This window comes from Haemorhous mexicanus, chromosome 1, assembly GCF_027477595.1.
Source record: "Haemorhous mexicanus isolate bHaeMex1 chromosome 1, bHaeMex1.pri, whole genome shotgun sequence".
Classification (NCBI taxonomy): Eukaryota; Metazoa; Chordata; class Aves; order Passeriformes; family Fringillidae; genus Haemorhous; species Haemorhous mexicanus.
The window spans coordinates 104,982,461-105,002,316 of record NC_082341.1 but is presented as its reverse complement, the minus strand read 5'-3'; the positions used below and the strand labels follow the sequence as shown (position 1 = coordinate 105,002,316).

Here is a 19,856-nt window from a genome sequence, read left to right as displayed (position 1 = left end):
TTTTGAAAGTGCAAAGTATGATTTTTTAAAAAGTGATTTTTAAAATGCAGCAAAATGTCTCTACTGTTGATGGATAAAAGGGATTCTAGTTAATGCAGGCAACAACAGATAGAATATCATTCCAAAGGCAAAAAAGATCAGAGTGCATTTCAGGTTTTTCACAGATTTCTAGGTTAGAAGCAGGTATGTTAGAATGAAATTCCTTTTTTACCAATTATATACATTTTAAACTTAGTTCCTAATATTCTGTCATTTGTCCTTTCTCATTTCTCATTTCTTGACTATTGTGCCAACTTCTTGCAACCCACAGTATCCTGGGTGCAGTGGTTGTTGACATTTTTCTCTTGAGAGCTGACACTATTTCTACTGTTAGTTTCTTTGCCTTTTTTTCTTCTTAATTGAATTTTTCTTAAATGTTGCCAGCTACGTTTGCTGGCAACTCCTTTGCTCTGTGTCACCCATCCTATAGCTCTGGCTGCCTTGCTTCGCTGCAGAGGTCTGTACCCTTAGAGTCTGGCTTCTCCTACCAATATCCCCTCTCAGAACCTGGAGGGACTGTCACCCAGTTCTGCAGCTGCATCAGATTTCTCTTTTATGGAAAAAGCCTCTTCTCCCCACTGCTGTCCTAATTCATGAAGCTGGGGCCACAAACTCACAGACAAGGCAATCTGCATTTCACTCTGTTGTGGAGAAGCTGGTAACTGGTCAAGTGCACAAACCAAGCCAAGGATACCTTTCCAGGACTTAGCAGACCTGAGCAAATATATTTTTTTGGAAGACATTGATCAATGGACTAAAAAGTGTGCCTCAGCTTGAAATCAGTGTAACTAAAACTCGTCTGAAGTAAAACCACTTTCATTTTCATATTGCTTCATCTATGACCCAAAAACACTGATATGAAAGTATCATTAAGAGAACAGATGCATTTTTGAACTGCCAAATGCTATTTCTGCCTCTTATTTTAGGCATTTGTTTCAAAACATTGCCAGTTGGTATGGCATATTCCTTAGGGGGAAGGCTTTTTCATTAATATGTCTGGAAGCACTGGAGGAGCAGACTAACTTAATTCAGAAGACCTTTTGCTTCCCCCTCATTTCCTATCATGTTGCCTCAGGAGATTATTTTCCAAACCCTTTAACTGAGAGTTTGTTCTTCTTCAAAGCTAGCTGCAGGGAATATGAGATGATTTAGTAAATGTATCTCTCTTCTTTAGGGGAGAAATTCTCCATTACAGGCTTAGTGCAATACAAAGAATCATCTGAGCTCGTGTGCATTTGCTTGCAAGGAAAACAGAAACAGATTAAGATCTTACTATTTCAAATTCCACCAAAGTCCTTCAGTTTGTTTAGCCCTTCTTTTTCACAGCACTGCCTTTTTTTCAAGCTTTCTGTTTTAAATATAAGAAGACAAACATTTTAATAGACTACTGAATGTAAGTATAGATATTACATTAGGTAATTTCAGCCATGTAAAAGCAAAATTTTGCATTCATGCCTCAGTTGCTGGAAGGACAATCAGCTGAGGAAAGTGTACTGTAAGGTGCTTAGTTATAGAGTGGATGTAAAGCATACAATGCATGAGATATTTTTGAAACATCAACATCTGAAATTCAAATGATTGTGCAATATGTTTTAAATTTAAATGACCAGGGTTTTTTTTGAAATACCAGAAGCATCACTCCTAATCTGACTGTATTATGGCTGACCTCCAGACATGCTACATTAACAGTGACCAGGATCATTATAGAGAATATTATGATGATGATTTAGGGAAGAAATGGAACATTTTTGAAAGGAAATGAAAAATAAATTAACCATTAAGCCATAAAGCACAAACATGACCCCTGTTTACATTATGAATTCTTCAGGACTTGTTTTGAATTCCTTCCATGAGTTATAGTGTCACTTTATTTACACATATCCAAAGAAATAAGGCTTCAAGGTGTCTTTGATCTCTAAATCAAATGGATGCACCGATTTTTGGTTGCTATTGCAAATCAGAAGAAAAAGCCATGCTCTGGACATTTCTGCTCTTTTCACTCCTCTCATTCTGTCTGACCATGAATGTTACTTCTTTCATTTCTCCTTCTGTTTGTCTGACCATGAATGTTACTTCTTTCATTTCTCCTTCTCTCAGTTCTACACACTTCTTTCCAGCAATGCAAGATGAATAGGTCCTCCCCACCTGTTTCTTTCTCTCTTCTGCTTACTTCATGCTGTGCTACCCGTCTTAGAAATTACTCTTTTCTTCCCTGCCCTTATCTCTCCTAACCTGATCCTGACCTTGCCTGCAAAGTTTCCAGCTTGGAAACCCAGGGATGCCTCTGTGTGATGAGTTTTCTTGTGCCCCTGATACTCCTTAGCCACCCAGACAAAACCTTCAGTAAAGACCCTTCTGTACAGAAAAAAGCTGAACAATTGATTTTGCTCATTTAGCACCGTTATTTTAAAAAAATATTGTTATTCATCAACCCTTTTCCCTGGGTGTATTCCCAGGCTTTTAACTGCCCCTAGTGCCAGCTCCTCTAATGGGAAACGCTGCCAGTCTCAGCCCCCTATTAACCAGACAGCTCTTACTTGCAAGGCTGTGCTTCTTTCCACCTCCTGCTCACCCAGGAGTGAACAGCTGCCTTTTATCCAATCCCCCTTTTTTCAAAGGCTCTGCTGTGATCGGAGAGGAAGCAAAGTGCATCTGAGAGCCCTGAGGCCTCCATCAGTTCCTCTTGGCTTGCCCTCTGACATAGGCTGCTCCATACTGGGCTGAAGCCCTTTTTCCTTCCCTTTTTATCTCATTGCACAGGCTGGCAGTTAAGACAGGTTTAGCTGTCACACGGGATTGTATGATTACCCAAATTACTTGGCAGTGGTTTCCTTTCTCAAGTAAATGAAAATGTAAGACTGTGGTATGTGAGACTGAAATGGTGCATTAAGCAACTCTGTAGATCACTCTTTAAAATTCAAGCAAAAGCTCAAATGCATATTTAGAATGATGGATAATAATAATTAATTTTGAAAGTGATTAGCTGCAGGAGCCCCTGGACTGGGAAGCTAGTTCTGAATTGGAAGACGTTTACCCAACACTTTCGATGCCACCAAACCCTGAGACCAAATTTAAATTGTCAGGGACAATTAGCCAGAAAAACCTACGTGATGGGATTTTAAAGGGACTGAAGACATTTCTTCCTGGTTTTAGAGGCTGCATTATGCCTCATGGTGTTATTCTGATGCCCAGACTTCCTGCAGGGCTGAATGCTCTCATGATGTGATAACACGGAGGCTCTTGAGAGGCTTTAGACACTGGGAAAGTGGTTTTTAATTGCCTGACCTTATAATCACCAGGTCAGAGTCAGGGCACTGCAGGGGTCATGGGACTCCTTTGGGGTCCAACAGGTCAATCTGTCTTTTTGTATTGGAGACCCTCTGTACAGCTAACTATAGCTGAAATGTCACTGCAAGTGCCCACCTGGGCCATGTGCTCCATCTCCTCTGTCCCTGGTTAGGTTGTCAGAGGGTGAGAAGCTGCTGATGGAGTAACTCCACAAATGTACAATCTTTATCCAGATAGTACAAAGTGTGGGGGTAGCTGTTTGGGGACTGAAATTGTAAAAAATGGTAGTGTAAAAGTGCTGATGAAGCAATGGAATATGGACTAACAAACCCATCTCATAGTCTTAATGTAGAAAAACCCCCACAATTTTCAAAAGTAATAAATAATTTTAGTTAGTAGGAATTTGTACATCCAGATGAGTTATGCAGAATTATTTGATAGTTAATGGTTACTCATTAGACTATGTGTGACAGTTCAAGAGTCTGATTTTGTCTTAGAGGTATGAGGGGATTTGAGGATGTAAGAAAATTGCTTTCAGTGGACATGAAAAACACTTGTTTAGTGGGCACACTCAGCTCTCCAGAATTGTACTTTAAGTCATCCTCTTTGAATTGGAAGCTTACAACAGCATTGTGTCTTCTGAGGAATGACACTTCAAATAAAGCAGTATTAAAATGCTGTTGAATGATAAGGACACAATGGATAACTCTCTGCTGAAATTACCTTGAGAGAATTAATAAACCAGGCCCTACTTGTGTTTATTTATTCTGTTTGAATAAATGTATCATTTGAAGAGTGTAGTTTTGTTTGAAAAACTGAAATTTTGTTTGGCTGATAGGAGTCCAGGGCACATATTTTTCTGAAAATCTTGTCCAGAAAAACAATTCATAGAAACAAGATTTTTCTCACATAAATAAACTAACTCTAAACTATATTTTCTCATGAATAAACTGTGTTTGTCTTGCTAATTTGTAAACAAAATCAAACTGCAAGTTTGTCTCTCACTGGCATACCAACTCTTTCAGTGGAAATAATTCCCCTGGGTATTTTTATCAGATTTGTTCCTTTTATTCCTGAACATGAAGTTCAGTTCAAAACAATAAAAAGAGAAGAGGAGTTTTTCTTCTTTGGTTTTGCAGTAAGTGACTGGGAAATGTTTTGTTGCCACAGGCATGTGAAGTTCTGTGGACCCTTCCAAATGAAACATTGATTGTAGCATTGCCTGTGATCTTCAAAGAACTGGATGTTCCTTTCCGGCTTATTAGCTTCTGGTAGAATCCAAAACAAACTTTTTTTCTCCCAAAGCTAAGGTACAATTCTGCCTCCTAAACTTTTAAAGCTGGGCAGATGGAGGGAAATTCCAAAATCTGAGAAAAGTCTTCACTTCTACATGTTAATATATCAGTGGAGAATTTCAATAGTGACTTCAGCACAATACAATGAAAGCTTCAAAAATTGTGGCTTAAAGAACCCCTTCAAAAAGCAACATAGGTAAATATATGGAGACATTGGTATGTGAGACAGAGAAACTTGCTTGGACAGTGGACAACTAAAATGCAAGTAAAAATTTACAGGCAATTAGGAGATAATGCATAGAGATTTACCCATCTGCTAACATGCAAGAAATGCAGGCAGACTGAAAAATTAAAATATTTCTAGAAGCTTTCTTATTTAAATATATTTTGTGTTCTTCCTGACTCTTTCTTCCCAGGAAGGGAATATTTTCAAGAGAATGCTCTATTTAATCATAACTAGTGCAAACTGAAAAAAAGTTTACATGTGTATTTTGAATTTTATATCGATTCCTTACATAACCCCCAGGCTCAGCTTGAGATCTAATATTGTAGACACAGATTTCAGCTGTATTGCAAATGCACAGGATCACTTATTACAAATTTACTCAGTGAACATGGTAAGTCCTGCTGTCTCTAACACAAAAATGGAGAAAAAGAAGCAGTTTTCATGATTTGCAACTTGTCTACCTTGCGGCCTTTTCCAGTCTTGCTGGTTGTCTGTGTATTAGACACAGAGTACAACAGTAAGAGCCATCAAGTATCTACACCAGTTTAAAGAGATTGCCCTGAACTGTAAGTTTGGGCGTGGCTCAGGCATCATGACAGGAACAGATGTTTTGGGATATTGATTTGAGTGCATTCATGGATGAGTCCAGGTAGGCTACAGAGAACAGGCACTTCATTTCTGGTAAAATGAGGTGGGAACCAGTTCCAGACAGTGCTTGGATCTCATGGCAATCTGAGATTCAATGTCAGTGACTGCAGAAATATTTTCAAGTCAAAGAAAACAGGGATAAAGCCTACCAAAATCTTACTGCCTAGGTGTTGACTTGTTTTAACAAGCTAGATGGAAAAAATTCTCACTGGTCCATAACCTGCTTAACCACAGCTGCTCTGTGTTTTGCAGATAAATTGTGGTTGGAGGCTTGGGGATAGTGCTGGGAAAGGCAGTGGGATATTTGGGGAAGAGTGGGCAGTGGGTTAATGGAGAACAGTTTGCTCTGCCTTGAAGGAGGGCTCAGAGGAACACAATCAAAGGTGTGCCCATGGGATGGATTTTGTTTGGTGAGGTGGAAGCCCAGGTCCTCATTGCAAAGCAAAGAAAAAAAACCAGCAGTGCATGGGTGGGAGCTGGTCTCTGTCTCCTGGGGTCTGTGAGTGACCACTGTTTCTTTCCCCTGGGCCTGGGGATGCTGCAAAGGGAAGCTGGCACCAGCCAGTCCCTGAAACTCTTTGTAGGTGAGGGCAATCAGATGAGGGCCAAAGGCAGCCAGGACTAGCCACACCTGCCAGGACTGCCCTGAGCTGCCACTGGCAGGTATGGTGGAAGAATGCAGTAGCTGGTGGCACCACCTGAGGGCTGCTGTAGCCATGACCTTGTCCATCCCCTGCTTTCACAGGGGTACCTTTCCAAGCCCTAACTGCCCGCATCTCCATGAGAGCATTCCTTATCAAAGGACTTTTAATAGAATTTCAATAATATTTTTTACTGCTGAATTTTTGATTTTGACATGAGTCTCTCTTGAGTGTTCCTCATTGTGGGGCTAAATGTTTGGTGTTTTCTTTAATGATTATTTTTCCATATTTAGGTGTTATGAGGTACGAATAATTTTGTTATAAGAATCATTTACATTTGGGGAGCTCATTGTGAATGTGGAGTCTTTGCATGTGAAGAGTTAGTCTTCCTTACAGGATGCATTCACTTCTAACATGGTAGAAGCTACTTGTCTCTCTTAACTATGTCTGCTTTAGGGAAGCAGATGGAAAAGAATGTTTTGAGGGAAGGAACATTTGGCTGATAATTCATGCATTGCAGAGTTAATATAAGCACTGCCTTAATCATGATTTTCTTTCCAATAGTTTTTATCATTTTAAAATTAATCATTTGTGAGCACAAGGCACTGCAAAACTGTAGATATTTTGTTTTGCCTTTTCTTTAACACTGTATGTTTCTTTTCTTTCCCCCCCAATTCTAACAGTCATTTCTCGCTGTGCAACTTTACATTTATTCTGCTATTTGATGGAAATTAGAAAATTCTTATTAAAATTAAATACGTGATTATATCAGAGCTCCCTTCTAAACTTGTATTTTATAGATGAGCTTTTTTTTTTTTTTTTTTGCAATAAATGCATAGGTTTGAAAAATTTTCATTTTAGAATCTCTTTTCCAATTGATTTTTCTAGGTCTGTAAGGCTTTCAGGTCTATTGTCCTTTATGAAAACACAAGATAACTGAATTCGTATGGTTTGTCCCTATTCCATACTCTTGAAATTCTCTTACCACTTCTCTCTGGCACAGCTGAATGACTCCCTTGAACTACTGTGAGGTTAATTCCTCACCATATGCTCTGGACTGCTTCAGGATGTTTTACTGCTGAAAGCCATTCTGCCTCAAAGTTTTGTGAGCTCTGTATTATTTTGGCAGGAAAAATTCAAAATTTTCTCACAAGGGTTTCTAAATTACAACCTGCTTTGTAGCATCCTTCCAGACTGGATAGTTTCTTCCTTACCTGGGTGGCTGACTTCCTTGGAAGTGTTTGAATTTTATCTCTGGTATTACATTTTTTTGAATTCTTTGCTGTAGCATGCCATGGTTGAATCAAAGTGCTTTTCCTGTCTGTGGAGCTTATTATTTTATTGAAGAGAACTGGCACTGACCAGCTCAGCATTTCCCTTTGCTAGTTCAGACCTGGCTTAGGAGTTTTAAAATTCAAAACCTGAGTTTGCTGGCATGACAACTTTATGTTGGAAACAACATTTCAGGGACTAAAAATAGCTTTTTAATCAAAATATCCTATTCTTTTGGACTTACGCTCCAAAAGTTGCTTTTGAAACTTAGAGATCATTTATTGCATGGTTTTCAGGAGGTTAGATGCTAAAGAAGAGTCTTGAGTTCCCTTTTACAACAAAATTACAGGTCCATGTTTTCTACTTGACCATATACTTTTATACAAATGCACAGTTTAGAAAAAAATGTTCACTTCATTGCAATTTAACCAACAGAATTTTAACTTCGTATATGCATTGAATTGAGGTTATTGATACAAATAATTATTGATACATATACTGATACAAAATGAATTTGCTCTTATTTGAGGTAACATGATGCAAGTTTTAGTTTGGATTTTTCTGAAATGACAAAAGGTAATTAAGACATTTTTAAGGTTTTTTTTTCCTTGAATGAAAATTTTCAGCAGAATTAGCTTGGTGTGGAGGTCTGGTTGACAAAGATTTGTATGATTACTTATTTTTTATTCATTATTTGGTAACTCTGAAAAATCTCTGGCAGCATACTACAAGCATGGCATTACTTTGGGTGTAATTGTTGGTATTTTTAACTCTTCACACTGATGTTGCACAGCACCCCATAAGTGCTTCTATAGTTTTTATTTTTGATGAAGTGTTCACCAGTTGCAGTTTGACCTGGGACAGAAGAACATCTTCTTAAATGTACTCCGCAGTTCTGGGCTTCGGAATGCAAAAATCATAGGGTTGATGATGGCATTGCACATGATGAGTGTCCCATTCACGTGGAAAATGGACATGTAGCAGGCACAGTAAGGGTTGTGTGGGCAAAACCTTGCTAAGAGGATGTGAAGAACAAAGGGGGCCCAACAGCAAAGGAAAACTCCAAGAAAAATAGTCAGTGTGATGGCGCCTTTCATGTTAGTTCTGTGATGGACGGTGCTGCTGGGCAGCGAGGCGATCTTTCTGGCGTGAGATCGAGCCAGGAGGAACATGTGGACGTAGAGGCAGAGTATGAAACACATCATCAAAGGGAACAGGATGGTGAAGGGAATGACTGTTGCTGCTTCATAGGAGAAGAGGGCAATGGCAATGCTGCTGCCGGCGCAGAACGCCCAGATGATGGCCAGGATAACCAAGGCTCTCCTCAGTGTCATGATATTGTGGTACCGCAAAGCGTAGAAGATAGTGATGTATCTGTCTGCTGCAATAGCCAGCAGGCTGAAAATAGACCCCAGAAGAGACAGAATGAACATGGAATCCATGGCATCATCCAGTTTTTTCTCGAAGTCTCCGTGACGTGTCAGGTATCCCACTTTGCACAAGATGATAAAGATGTTCTCCAGAGTTTTGTACAAGCTACCTAACATGTCTGAAATGGCTAAACTGCAAATGAAGAAGTACATGGGCAAGTGTAAATTTTTATTTCTCACAACAGCAATGAGGATAAGTAGATTTTCCAGTATCCCAGCGGCAGCAACAGTGAAAAAAACTTCCTCTGGCACAACAATCTGGATGCAGTCAGTGATATTTAATGAAAAATCACTTATATTTTCGAGGGATGGAATGCTTGTCTGCCCTGGGTGTTTGATTAAGTTGGAAGGTCTCTCAGTGCTCATTCTTCTGGTCATGGAAAAAGTCTGGGTTGCTTCTTTTTCAGGTTTGGCTTTATTGTGAAGCTGACCTGTCAATCAGACCATTCTTCTTTTGATCAAGGCTCTCTCCTTCATCTGGGTCAACTTTAAGACTTAACTGAAATATCTGGAATTTCTCCTACAATAAGACATGTAGAAACACAAATATCAAGAAGAAATTGACCACACACATGAGTCAAAAATAGATGTTTGAAATATCATCTATTGCAGTTTAAAGCACACCTATAATCACCACAGAGAAAAAAATGGGATTAAATAGGAGCTGTTCAAGGCTTCACTGAACCTTAAAGAGAATCAAAGTGTAAATTCTCTTTTAGCTTCAAAGTGATTTAAAAAAATATGTGTAATTTTCTTTACTAATGTGCATCCCACATTTACTAGAACTAATCTGACTGACTTAAAGAGTTTGGCAATCTTTACTGGCCCAGCTGTTTGCTTTGAGAAAGCCTGGCAGTTCTCACAAGATTTTCAGCATTATTAGACACAAATAAAACTAATGCCAAGATAAACTCTTGTTCAGAACAATAACATGTTTACCTCCACACTGTTAATGGTGCAATGAAATGCCCTCAATTTAGATGTGAACGTTTGTAAATATTGATGTATTTAGAGGCATGTTAGATGTTAGTGAGAGGCTTCCTTTTCATTTAGAATTGAAACTGTCTTTTGATTCCATGGAACTATTTCTAAGATCCAAAGTACAACTTTTTCTTGCCTGTATTTTACAACTATATAAAACCCCAAATATTATTTCAGCATTTCCTTTTCCCATAATGATCCTAATCTAAACTACATCCAAGCATATAGGAATCTTTCCAAAGGAATAGACTTTTTTACTCTTTTCATTAATGTATAAATTGATGTGATATTAGTTTAGCTTGGATATGACCCATAAATGATAAGAGTTTTTCTTCCTGTCTTCATAGTCAGTTTGGGAAATACAGATGCAGTTTTGGTATTTAGAAAGTTCCCCTTCTTTACAGATACATTTTCACTGAAAGGGTTGTCAAGAACTGGAACAGGCTGTCCAGAGAAGTTGTTGGGTCACCATCTCATGAGTTATTTAGATGAGGTATGGATGTGACCCTTAGGGATATTGTTTAGTGGTGGACTTAGCAGTGCTGGGTTAATGGTTGGACTGAATGATCTTAAAGGGTCTCTTTTAGCCTAAATGAGTCTAAAATTTCATTATTCCTCCTCTGTTTTTAAGTTTAAACCAGCTTTCTTTGACACTTTCATGTCAGTAAATCTTGAAATTTCATGTCAGTAAATCTTGAAATTTCTTTGGACATTTGTTTATAGTCAGGGTTGCTGAATATTATGACACACAGTTACAGTTTCAAAGGGAGAAGTTAAAAGTTTCATTTATTTTGTATACAAACAAGGCTTGGAGCACCAGCCATCACAAATTTGATGAAACTAGATCCCTTAAGAGGAGGCATTCAGGAGAGTACCCATACATATCTGAAAACACAGGCTGTGTAGTGGGAAAAATGAACTGTATTGCACTGCAGCATGGGTGGACATTCCCAAAGATAATTAGGCTGGCATCTGTCAGTATGTGATGGAAGGAATTACTAACAAGAATAAGAAACTTGACAATGTCTTTGTAATGATATGTTTTCCCTATTCTCACCTGGAGCTACTGTCACAGTTAAGTTTAATGATTTCTAATCTAGCACTCTGTTACCAATTTTCACTCTTTATAGGAAGTCAGCACAGACACTTCAGACACAACTTCATTAAAATAGGATTTAAACAGGAGAATCAGCTAGCAAACATTTATTAAGTTGCCATTTTGTCAAAACTGTATTTCAAGAATTCTTCTTTGCTGATATAGTCATATTGCTGAAATAATCTACCTGAAAAACATGAAGTTTCCTTCGCTGAAAAGATATAATATTATGAATGGCATGGTATATTTCATCTGGTGCTTATAATTTGTTATATTTGTTATATTTGTTATAACTTTGTTTTAAGCTGAGAGTAGAGAATTTATAAGGGCTTTGGTGCATTTACAATAAACTGAAAAATTACATCAGTTAATATTGTTTTCCAATAATCAATATAAAGTCAAAAAAAGACCATCTTGTTTCATTTCAGCATGTATACATGACTACTGCACACTATTCTATGAGGGTTCCATCAAAGGTTATTATCTCCTTTTCTGGTGCTTTAGTGTGGTGCACAGTCATATTTCAATCTCAGATATCCCAGACAGAAATATCTGTGTATTCAGTGTTTTACATGGGCCATGAATCCAGGGCTTGATCTGCACAACAGACATTATATCATACATCTGCAGTAAGTTCCCCAGTTACAGGATTGTTTTCACTGCTACTGATCCCCCAGGTAGTGTGCATTGAGTAGTTTAGTGGTTCTAAGCAGTGTAGGAGCAGGCAGACTACACATGGGAGGTAAAGCTGTTGTGAACATGGTGAGTGACATTCCAGAACATACCAGAACATTTTTCTGGGTACCCCCTGAAAAATGGCTCTGGGCCCGCAGCACCAAGAAGCCCAGGGTGAGGAAGGACCAGCAGGATGCCACTGGATCCATGGGTGGTGACTGTCTTCTGCTTGATCTCTCTCTCTCTCTCTCTTCCCTCCTCACCCTTTTCTATTTCTTTCTATCTCTCTAGCTCATACATACTGTTGAATAAAACCCATACTATTACTCTGGCATGTGGTCTTGTCTTCCCCTTCACTCAGGCAAAGGCATCTTTCAATAATTGCATCTTAACAGCATCTTAAAAGGTAATGGGAAAAGAAGATACTTGGGAGCTTGGATGCATATTTCTACTGTCTACAGAAATTTGAGCTAGCGTCCTTTCACACAAGTATAAAAGGTGAAAAAAAAAATGTTTACACTCCTGTGTTAATACCAAAGACAGTTTGGGTGCATTAGATTTCATCTCCCCTGCCAGTACCTTGCCAGTTTGCTTTGTACTGTCCAGATGAAGGGTCCATGCCACTCATTCTCTGAAATACCTCAGATTTATCTTTTGCAGGTATCTGCAAAGTCAACCTTTCCCAGATAAGGCTTACATTTCATAACTATTAAAAATAGGATGCCACAATTCTTAAAAAAAAAAAAAAAAAAAAAAAGCCATATAGGACAATTCAGGTTTCCTGGCAATCAATACCTGAATTATTTGGATTTTACTTTTTTTGAGGTCATTCATGGTCTAAGAATAAATTTGCCTGACTGTAGCAATGTAAAACAGTCAAAAAGCAATAAATGACCATGAAAGATTCTTAAAATCTGAAACACATTTACATATGTAGCTGTATTACAAAATCAGCAAAAAATTCAACCCATTCTTGTTTAAATTCGATCCTGGATGGAGAAACCAACAGCTCAGTAACCCTGGATATGCAGAAATATTATTTATCTAGCAGGATGCAGTCTCTCAAGCTGGTATAATGGGCAATGAACTGATGGCAAGAGTAAAGTTCCTAAAAATGAGTATATTTGTAGTGTCTCCTTCTGATGCTCTTGTTGCTTGGAAAGCACATTTGCACTGGTTTCTATTACACAGCTAAAAGCCAGCCCCAGTACTTCAGCTTGTGGCAAGGCTCAGAACACCCTTGAAGATGCTGGGAACTCCCAGTGCTCCAGAGCATTAGCCTTGGGCACAAACCATTACTCTCTCCCGTGTGTCCTGCGCCTGCTGATAACTGAAATACAAATTTCTCTGCTGTAGAAATACAATGACTTAGCATCTGAAAGGTCTGGAATAATAGGTCTGCTCTTGATTTTTTTTTTTTTTTAATTGGATGAAAACTTAAATTGCTGAATAAATAAATAACACATTTCCCTCGATGCCAAAATATTAAATTAATTGGCCGGGTCAGCTGCAGTAACAATAAAAGTAATTTCAGCTGTGAACTATAATGAGAAGATATGGTTAAAAAATTATATACCTTAATAGTGTATAATTTCCCAGGGGCTTTTTTTTTGCATTCTATTGTTGTTTTAATAGCAAACCATTCTTCCTTTTATCATAGAGACCCCAAGATGTATTTACTCTCTAAATAGCTGTTGGTAAATAAAACCTGAAAGGGTACTGAGTAGTATCTAGCTTTAGGACTGCACAAAACAGCTCTGATAATGAGCCAGTTATGCATAGGCAACGATTTCTTTCCACAAACATGAAACCATGAAATGTATGAATTCCTGGTTCTATATATCTAAATTTTTTGGGAAAAAAAGTAATTTGTAAGGAATGGAACAGAATAAGAGGTTTGTGTATCAGACACAGTACAAACAGTATATTTCACAACCCACTCAGTATATAAATAGGTGCTCATTTGTCACTAGAAATGCCATAATCTTCCCTCAGTCCCCCAAAGTCTCCAATGTACTAGCACTTGCTTCTATGCCTTTATCTCTAGCTAGCTCCAAAGCTTTGTCACTGGGACACCAGGTAATCTGTCCAGTTTGGTTCCCCTTGCCTGGTGCAGCTTGGAATGACCTCCTTTGTCTGAAAATGCCAGCCAAAGTCCCACGGACAGGAACAATGTATTTTTTCGGTCACTCACGTTCAAGCTGTGAAAACAGTGAGGAAAATTGGAGATGCTAAGATAACTGGATCTTCATCACACAATCTTTTGCAATTTTATTAACAACTGCAATTAGTATCCATGCTGTATTAGGTAATTTATTCTTTTGCTTTGATCTCCCTCTAGTGTTCAAGAAAATAGTGCCAGCCAGGTATTAATGACTGATCCCAGCCATTCTAATTCTTCACATGCGTGCACTTTATATAACATTGTGTTTCCTAATCTCGAGTTCATGAACTGTTATCAGGCCTAGATAAACTTTTTTTTTGTGTAAGGGTGTTCACTGCCATGGGTCTTGGTAATTTACTGCACCAGGATAGTGAGTGTATGTCCCATAGGATTTCAATGTCGCTGCTTTTTTAGAAATAGCTTCACATTGATAGAGATGTCACTTTTTGACGAAAAGCAAGGAAGCAAAAAGGGAAGTGTATATGTATACAAGCTAAATGCATTTAAAAATATTGTTGTGTCTAAAGCTGTGCATATACCAACTGGGTTAACTACTACCAAAATTTCCCTCACGTAATTACAACTGACTTCCTTTTAAAAATACTTTCTAAAGTGAAATTAAGGTGCAAATCATACTTGCTGAAATTTTAAATGTACGACATGTATGTGTAGTTGAAGAGACTTCTTTTTTCCTGGCTTTGAAAACTGCATAAAAGCATTTTCTGACCAAATCATAAACTGAACAGACTGGAGACCTTGCTAAGATTACAGCTGAAAAAAATTGGAATGTTTGGTTTACTTCTTATGGATACTTCTCTTTCTTTTTTCCTTGGTATCAGCACCAAAGTAACACAATTATGTGTTTGTTTTATGAATAAATAAAAATCAGGAAAGATTTTCTTATTCATATTTAAGGTTAGGTATATTCACTATGCAATGATTTTGTTGCCAAAAAAATTAAATGTAGTAAGGTATCTAAGCTATGCAGAAACAAACTGGTCAGGACTACTTCTCTCTCTATCATGTGAGTGTAGCTTCATGCAAAACATGCACAGCTCTGGGTGTTTCAGCAAAGATATTGGAAGCAGGTAAAGTAAAAAGGATTAGAAAGGATGGACTGAGTTCTTAATATCCTTTACAAAATAAATCTTTGCAGTAGCAGGGAGGAAAAAGGAATTATTTAGGATACCTATGAATGAAATAGCAAGAACCATTAAAAAGGCAGATAGAAAAAGAAAATAAAGCTGAAAACCCAGGAAACATTTTCTAATTGATTAAATCCTTGTGGCAGGATAATTTTTCACATACAATTTCTGAGTCTCTAAGCTATGCCGTTAGCTGAGGTATCTGGAACTAAAAAAAAGCTGCATAAAATGTTGAATGTTATGTAAAGACTCTTGTTTTTTCACAGGGCATAAACACAGAATGTTCACAAAGTCATTAATGAACTTTATATCACAAAGTCTTTAGCAAAATAATCTTCATATCGAGTGTGTGCACAATTTATTGAAAACGAGTAACCTGGAGAGATTAAAGCTAGGACCTGTACAAAATCAAGGCCTGTAAATTCATTAATGCACTTCTCACTGGTGTTCTGCTTTCTTTTTCAGCACTTACACTTTGGAACAGCCTTCCCACCAGTGTAGACAACACGCTGTGCCCTGGGGAGGGGGAACTTTTGAAAGTAATTTCCTATGCAGCTGTCAGGGAAGGGAGTGAAATTGCAGTGAAGGTTTTTCTGAAACATGTGGAGCCTCACTCTCTGCAAAGCTTCTGTTGCTTTATGAAGTTGAGATACATTAAGAAATACAACTATTGTGATAAGCTAAGAAATATAATTATTAGTCCGTTGTAAGACCAAACCAAACCAAGTTTGCTCTGCCTGATGCAGGTACTTGCTTTGGAAGTGGTGTACTTATAACCTTTGGTCACATCCTTCACCCTCAGGTCAGTCTTATGTCATTGGAGACACTTGGTGACAAGCTACAGTGGTCAGTGCCTACTAAATATGTTTCTTTATTAAGATTATAGTGGAAAGATTCATATTTCTTTGAAACAATAGCTATTGTGCCCCAGTCTTTGTAGCTGGCTTTTATTACACTATTCTTTTCTATTTGTTTCCAGAATAAACTAATTTTAAGCCTATAAAGCCGTAAATTTCTACAAAGAATGAAAAATTATATTGGATTTGAACACAGGGTGAATAGTTCTTTGGGATCTTTGTAAAATCAATCAAGAGGCCTTCAAGTGACATTTCTGGAGGCCATTGCTCTGTTTTTACACTTTCCACTAAATCACTGTTTGCCATTAATAATGCCATCACAAAAATGTTACCAACAAGCATTAAGGAAATCTTTACAGAAAAGCATTTACCATTTCATGAAAAAAAACTCCTGTGTTTCTGCTCTGAAGAAAGAAGCACCCCTAGCTGCTCTTTCAGGAGCCAGCCATCTTTTTCTCTGGCTGTTTCTCCAATAGTTGCAAACAAAATAATGATCAAAGTAGATGGTATCATTAGAGTAATATTTAATATTTTTAAATGACAGAAAACAAGGGTGTGGATTTATAGCATTTAGGCTGCTGTTTAGGTGCATTTTCTTGTGGTATGTATTAGGTATCTCTAATTGAAACAAAAACATGCATCAAAAATACAGCTTCTTCTTTCCTGAGAGCTACTTCAAAGTGCCTTTGTGCTTTTTTTCTTGCCACTGAATTAATTTATTTACATCCATTTATGCTAAAAAGTAAATGCAGTGAAGAGACAATAATTAAAAGATTAATTCAAGAGATGGTTATTTTCTCTGGAAAGCCTGGAGAACAGGGGCAGGGTGAAGAAAATACCTCTTTTAGATATGTCTTTCCAGAGCCATCTTCATTCCACATGCCTGAGAGGGAGAATGAGTAGGAAAAAAGGTGTGGAAGTACTCATATCTAAATTCTCCAAGACTGTAAAAATCTACTTGCATTTTCAGTAGTGGCTGCATAAAGCTTTAGTCTGTTTATTTGTTGGCCTTCAGTGCTACTGTGGCTTGTGCTATAGGTGGAAGTAGACAAAATCTCATTGCAAAAAGGTGTGCTGTCATCCAAAACCACCTCTGGAGAGCTGTGGGAGATTTTTGAAGATAACTGAGATTAGGTCATTTTAGCTTGTTTTTCCCATGCACATTCCCATGAATGTGGAACCCCTATGGCAGTGATGCTGTGGCAGAACAAGTATTTCCACTTCCACACAGGTATCATGGAATTACAGGTATATATAGGTAGGGGGGTGTGTGTGTGTGTGTGTGTGTGTGTGTGTGTGTGTGTGTGTGTGTATGAAATTTGGCTTCTGCTTCTGGTCTGCAATAGTTAACAAAGAAAGTCAAAGGGTAAATAATAGCTCAGGTCATCTACAACAACATGTTTTAAGCAGAGACATTTGCTCTGCCCTCATTTGTGGTTATCTGCTTCAAGGCAGAGACTGCTGCTGTTCTCTGCCTCCCTCTCTTGTGTGCTGCTGATTGACACAGGATTAAGCATTTAAAAGTATTGGCAATTAGAGTGCAGCAAACCACAGAGTCGTCTGAGAAATCTGTAACTGTCAGGTACATCGATGGAATTATTCAACACTTGCACTTGAGCAAGTGAGAACAGAATTTGTTCTCCCTGAACAGAGTGAATACAACAAAACCATACCTGGCAGGTGTAGCTCTCCTCAAATAATTCCCAGTCCAGACTCAGAAGAGCACTCATTGATGACCAGCTAGAAAATCTCTGAGGGATGTGTGGCCTCTGGCTGACGCAGTGAAAAAACCCAAAACAGTTGAAGCAGGAAAAACAGTAAACAAAAGATAAGAAACATTTCAATAAGAAGTTTTCCTACTCTATAACTTAACTTCTTCCATTCGTAAAGAGGATAACCTTACTCAGTCTTCGTACAAGAGGCATAAAACCCCTGTCAAAATTTTGCTTTAAAGAAGAATGATTGGAAGATGAAAGATTTCAGGGAACATTAGGAAATATGGCAGTTCATTCCACAATAACATTGCATATTTCTAATTTCTCCAAAGAGGCTTTCTGACATTAGATATATTTTGTAAGCCTCCACTTACCTGCTAGTGAAACCACTTGTGAGTCAGTTTGCTGGTAGCTCTGGGAGCAAGGTTATTTATAAAGGAAACGAAGCCAACACAGCCTTTGCGTAAGGGAAAGATTGGAACATCTAAATCAAAGAGGAAGACAGTTGTTTCATTGACATAACCTTGAATTAGGGCCTCTTTAAAATAAATCATCCACTGTCTCTTGAAACACTTATAGGAAAAAAAAAAAGAAGAGAACAAACTGCCCAATCAAAGGGAAAATATTCTGTTTCAGATGGATTATCTTTTCAGCTGCTCCTCTTTATAACCTTCCTTCCTAACATTTGGAAGGAGGAGTGTGTAAATCACAGCAAGATCGTGGGCCATATTAAAAATAGTATTTAAACACTCAGGTAAATGGTTGAGATGGTGTAAGATGTTTATTGCCATCAAGATGATTGTCACTATCTTTGTTTCTGACCTGTCATCTCTACTAAATCCACCAGTACAGCTGGATTTTGGTGCTGCTGAGTTCTCTCCGCCTTGCTAACTTTTCAGTTCAGTGGTGGCTGAACTGAAAAGTTAGCAAGGTGGAGAGAACTCAGCAGCACCAAAATCCAGCTGTACTAGTCTGAATAAATGCAAATGATCATTATGGAGATTCGTAATTCAGGTTGTGAAGGTTAAAAAAATGAGCTGAGCTTTAACAACAACCCATGAAGATGTGGTTGGCCCGATTACTGAAACAAATGGGAAGGAATAGCATAAGTGAGTTACCCTAGGGAAAGACTTCACATTTGGATCTATTAAATAGCAATTAAATTTCGATGCCCAAAAGCAGAATTATATTCTTAACAGCATAAACCGAGTAAATTTGTTTGCTTACAGGCTACCTAAGGAATTCAGGCTCAAGAAATGAGGATTTAATTCATCTCTGTGCAGCAGGACTGGCAAAAACATAAACCCCCAGCAATTAGCAGTTTGACAGCTTCAGTGAGAGTCATTTGGATCCCTGGAACATAATGACTGGAGGAGAAAAAGCTTAGCAACACCTGCAAAGGGAGGGGACCTGAAAAAATTAAAAAACCTTTAAAAGTGGAAGGTATATTCATCATCTGAGTGTCCTTCAGATTTCCAAGAAGAAAAAAAACATCTCACTCTTGCTCTTCATTCTCAGTTATACACAGGTTTTCTGTTAACTTCCTTTTCTTTAGACCAGTTGAACCTGCTGAGTGCCATTATGATACACAGAAATAATTAAAGAGAATAAAGTCAAGAAGACAGCTGGTGTCACAGGAGTGGAGAACATTTGTTTACTATTTTTTAAACCTGCATTGTGCAGCACTTGAATAATCTCCTTCAAATATAACTGGTTATGGTCCTTGCAGGAGCAAGCTTCAGGAATACTCACTCTTTATATTGTCAGGCAGAACTCACCCTATGAATTCTGGTTCTTTGCACTGCTTTGTGCATGAAGACACTCATTAGGTGCCTCAAAAGTTGTGAAGGCCTTCATTCCTTGTGCTGTGAATTTCTGTTCTGCACAAAGAGTGCAAGACACAGCCTAACAATATACTGTATGCACAAAAAATTTTGTACCATAACCAGTGATAAATAGTTAATAAGGAAAAGTCCACAGATTCAGGCTTGCATTGTATTTTGGTTACAGAGAAAACAAACACACTGGAGGCACAGAGAGTGCTTCATTCAGCCTTGGGCAACAAGTAAGTTTGGAAGAAGTCTGAATGGAGAATGAAGTGTAGAGTCAGAACTCAAAATAATGATGTTTAGTCAGAGAAGTTGTGGATGCCCCATCATTTGAAGTGTTCAAGGCCAGGCTGGATGGGGCTCTGAGCACACTTGTCTAGTGGAAGGTGTCCTTGCCCATGGCAGTGGGGTCAGAACTAAATGGTCTTTAAGGTCCCTTGCAACCCAAACCCTTCTGTGACTCTATGTAAGATAAAGACATCAGCTCAACACTCCAGTGTGTCCCTACTAGAATTACGAATACCTCTGTTCAGGGATAATGTCACTCCAACCAGC

At 38.2% G+C, this 19,856-nt stretch overlaps 1 protein-coding gene across 1 annotated transcript; it reads right to left on the bottom strand.

Annotated features, from left to right (window-relative positions):
- Positions 1-8,245: 8,245 nt before the first annotated feature.
- MC2R (melanocortin 2 receptor) lies at positions 8,246-9,205 on the bottom strand. Its single transcript, XM_059853350.1, has one exon. It carries the CDS (start codon positions 9,203-9,205, stop codon positions 8,246-8,248), a length of 960 nt encoding a protein of 319 aa, XP_059709333.1.
- Positions 9,206-19,856: the final 10,651 nt, after the last annotated feature.

Bases quoted from the DNA above. Each gene is read 5' to 3' on its own strand.
- MC2R (XM_059853350.1), bottom strand. From the start codon at position 9,205: ATGAGCACTGAGAGACCTTCCAACTTAATCAAACACCCAGGGCAGACA.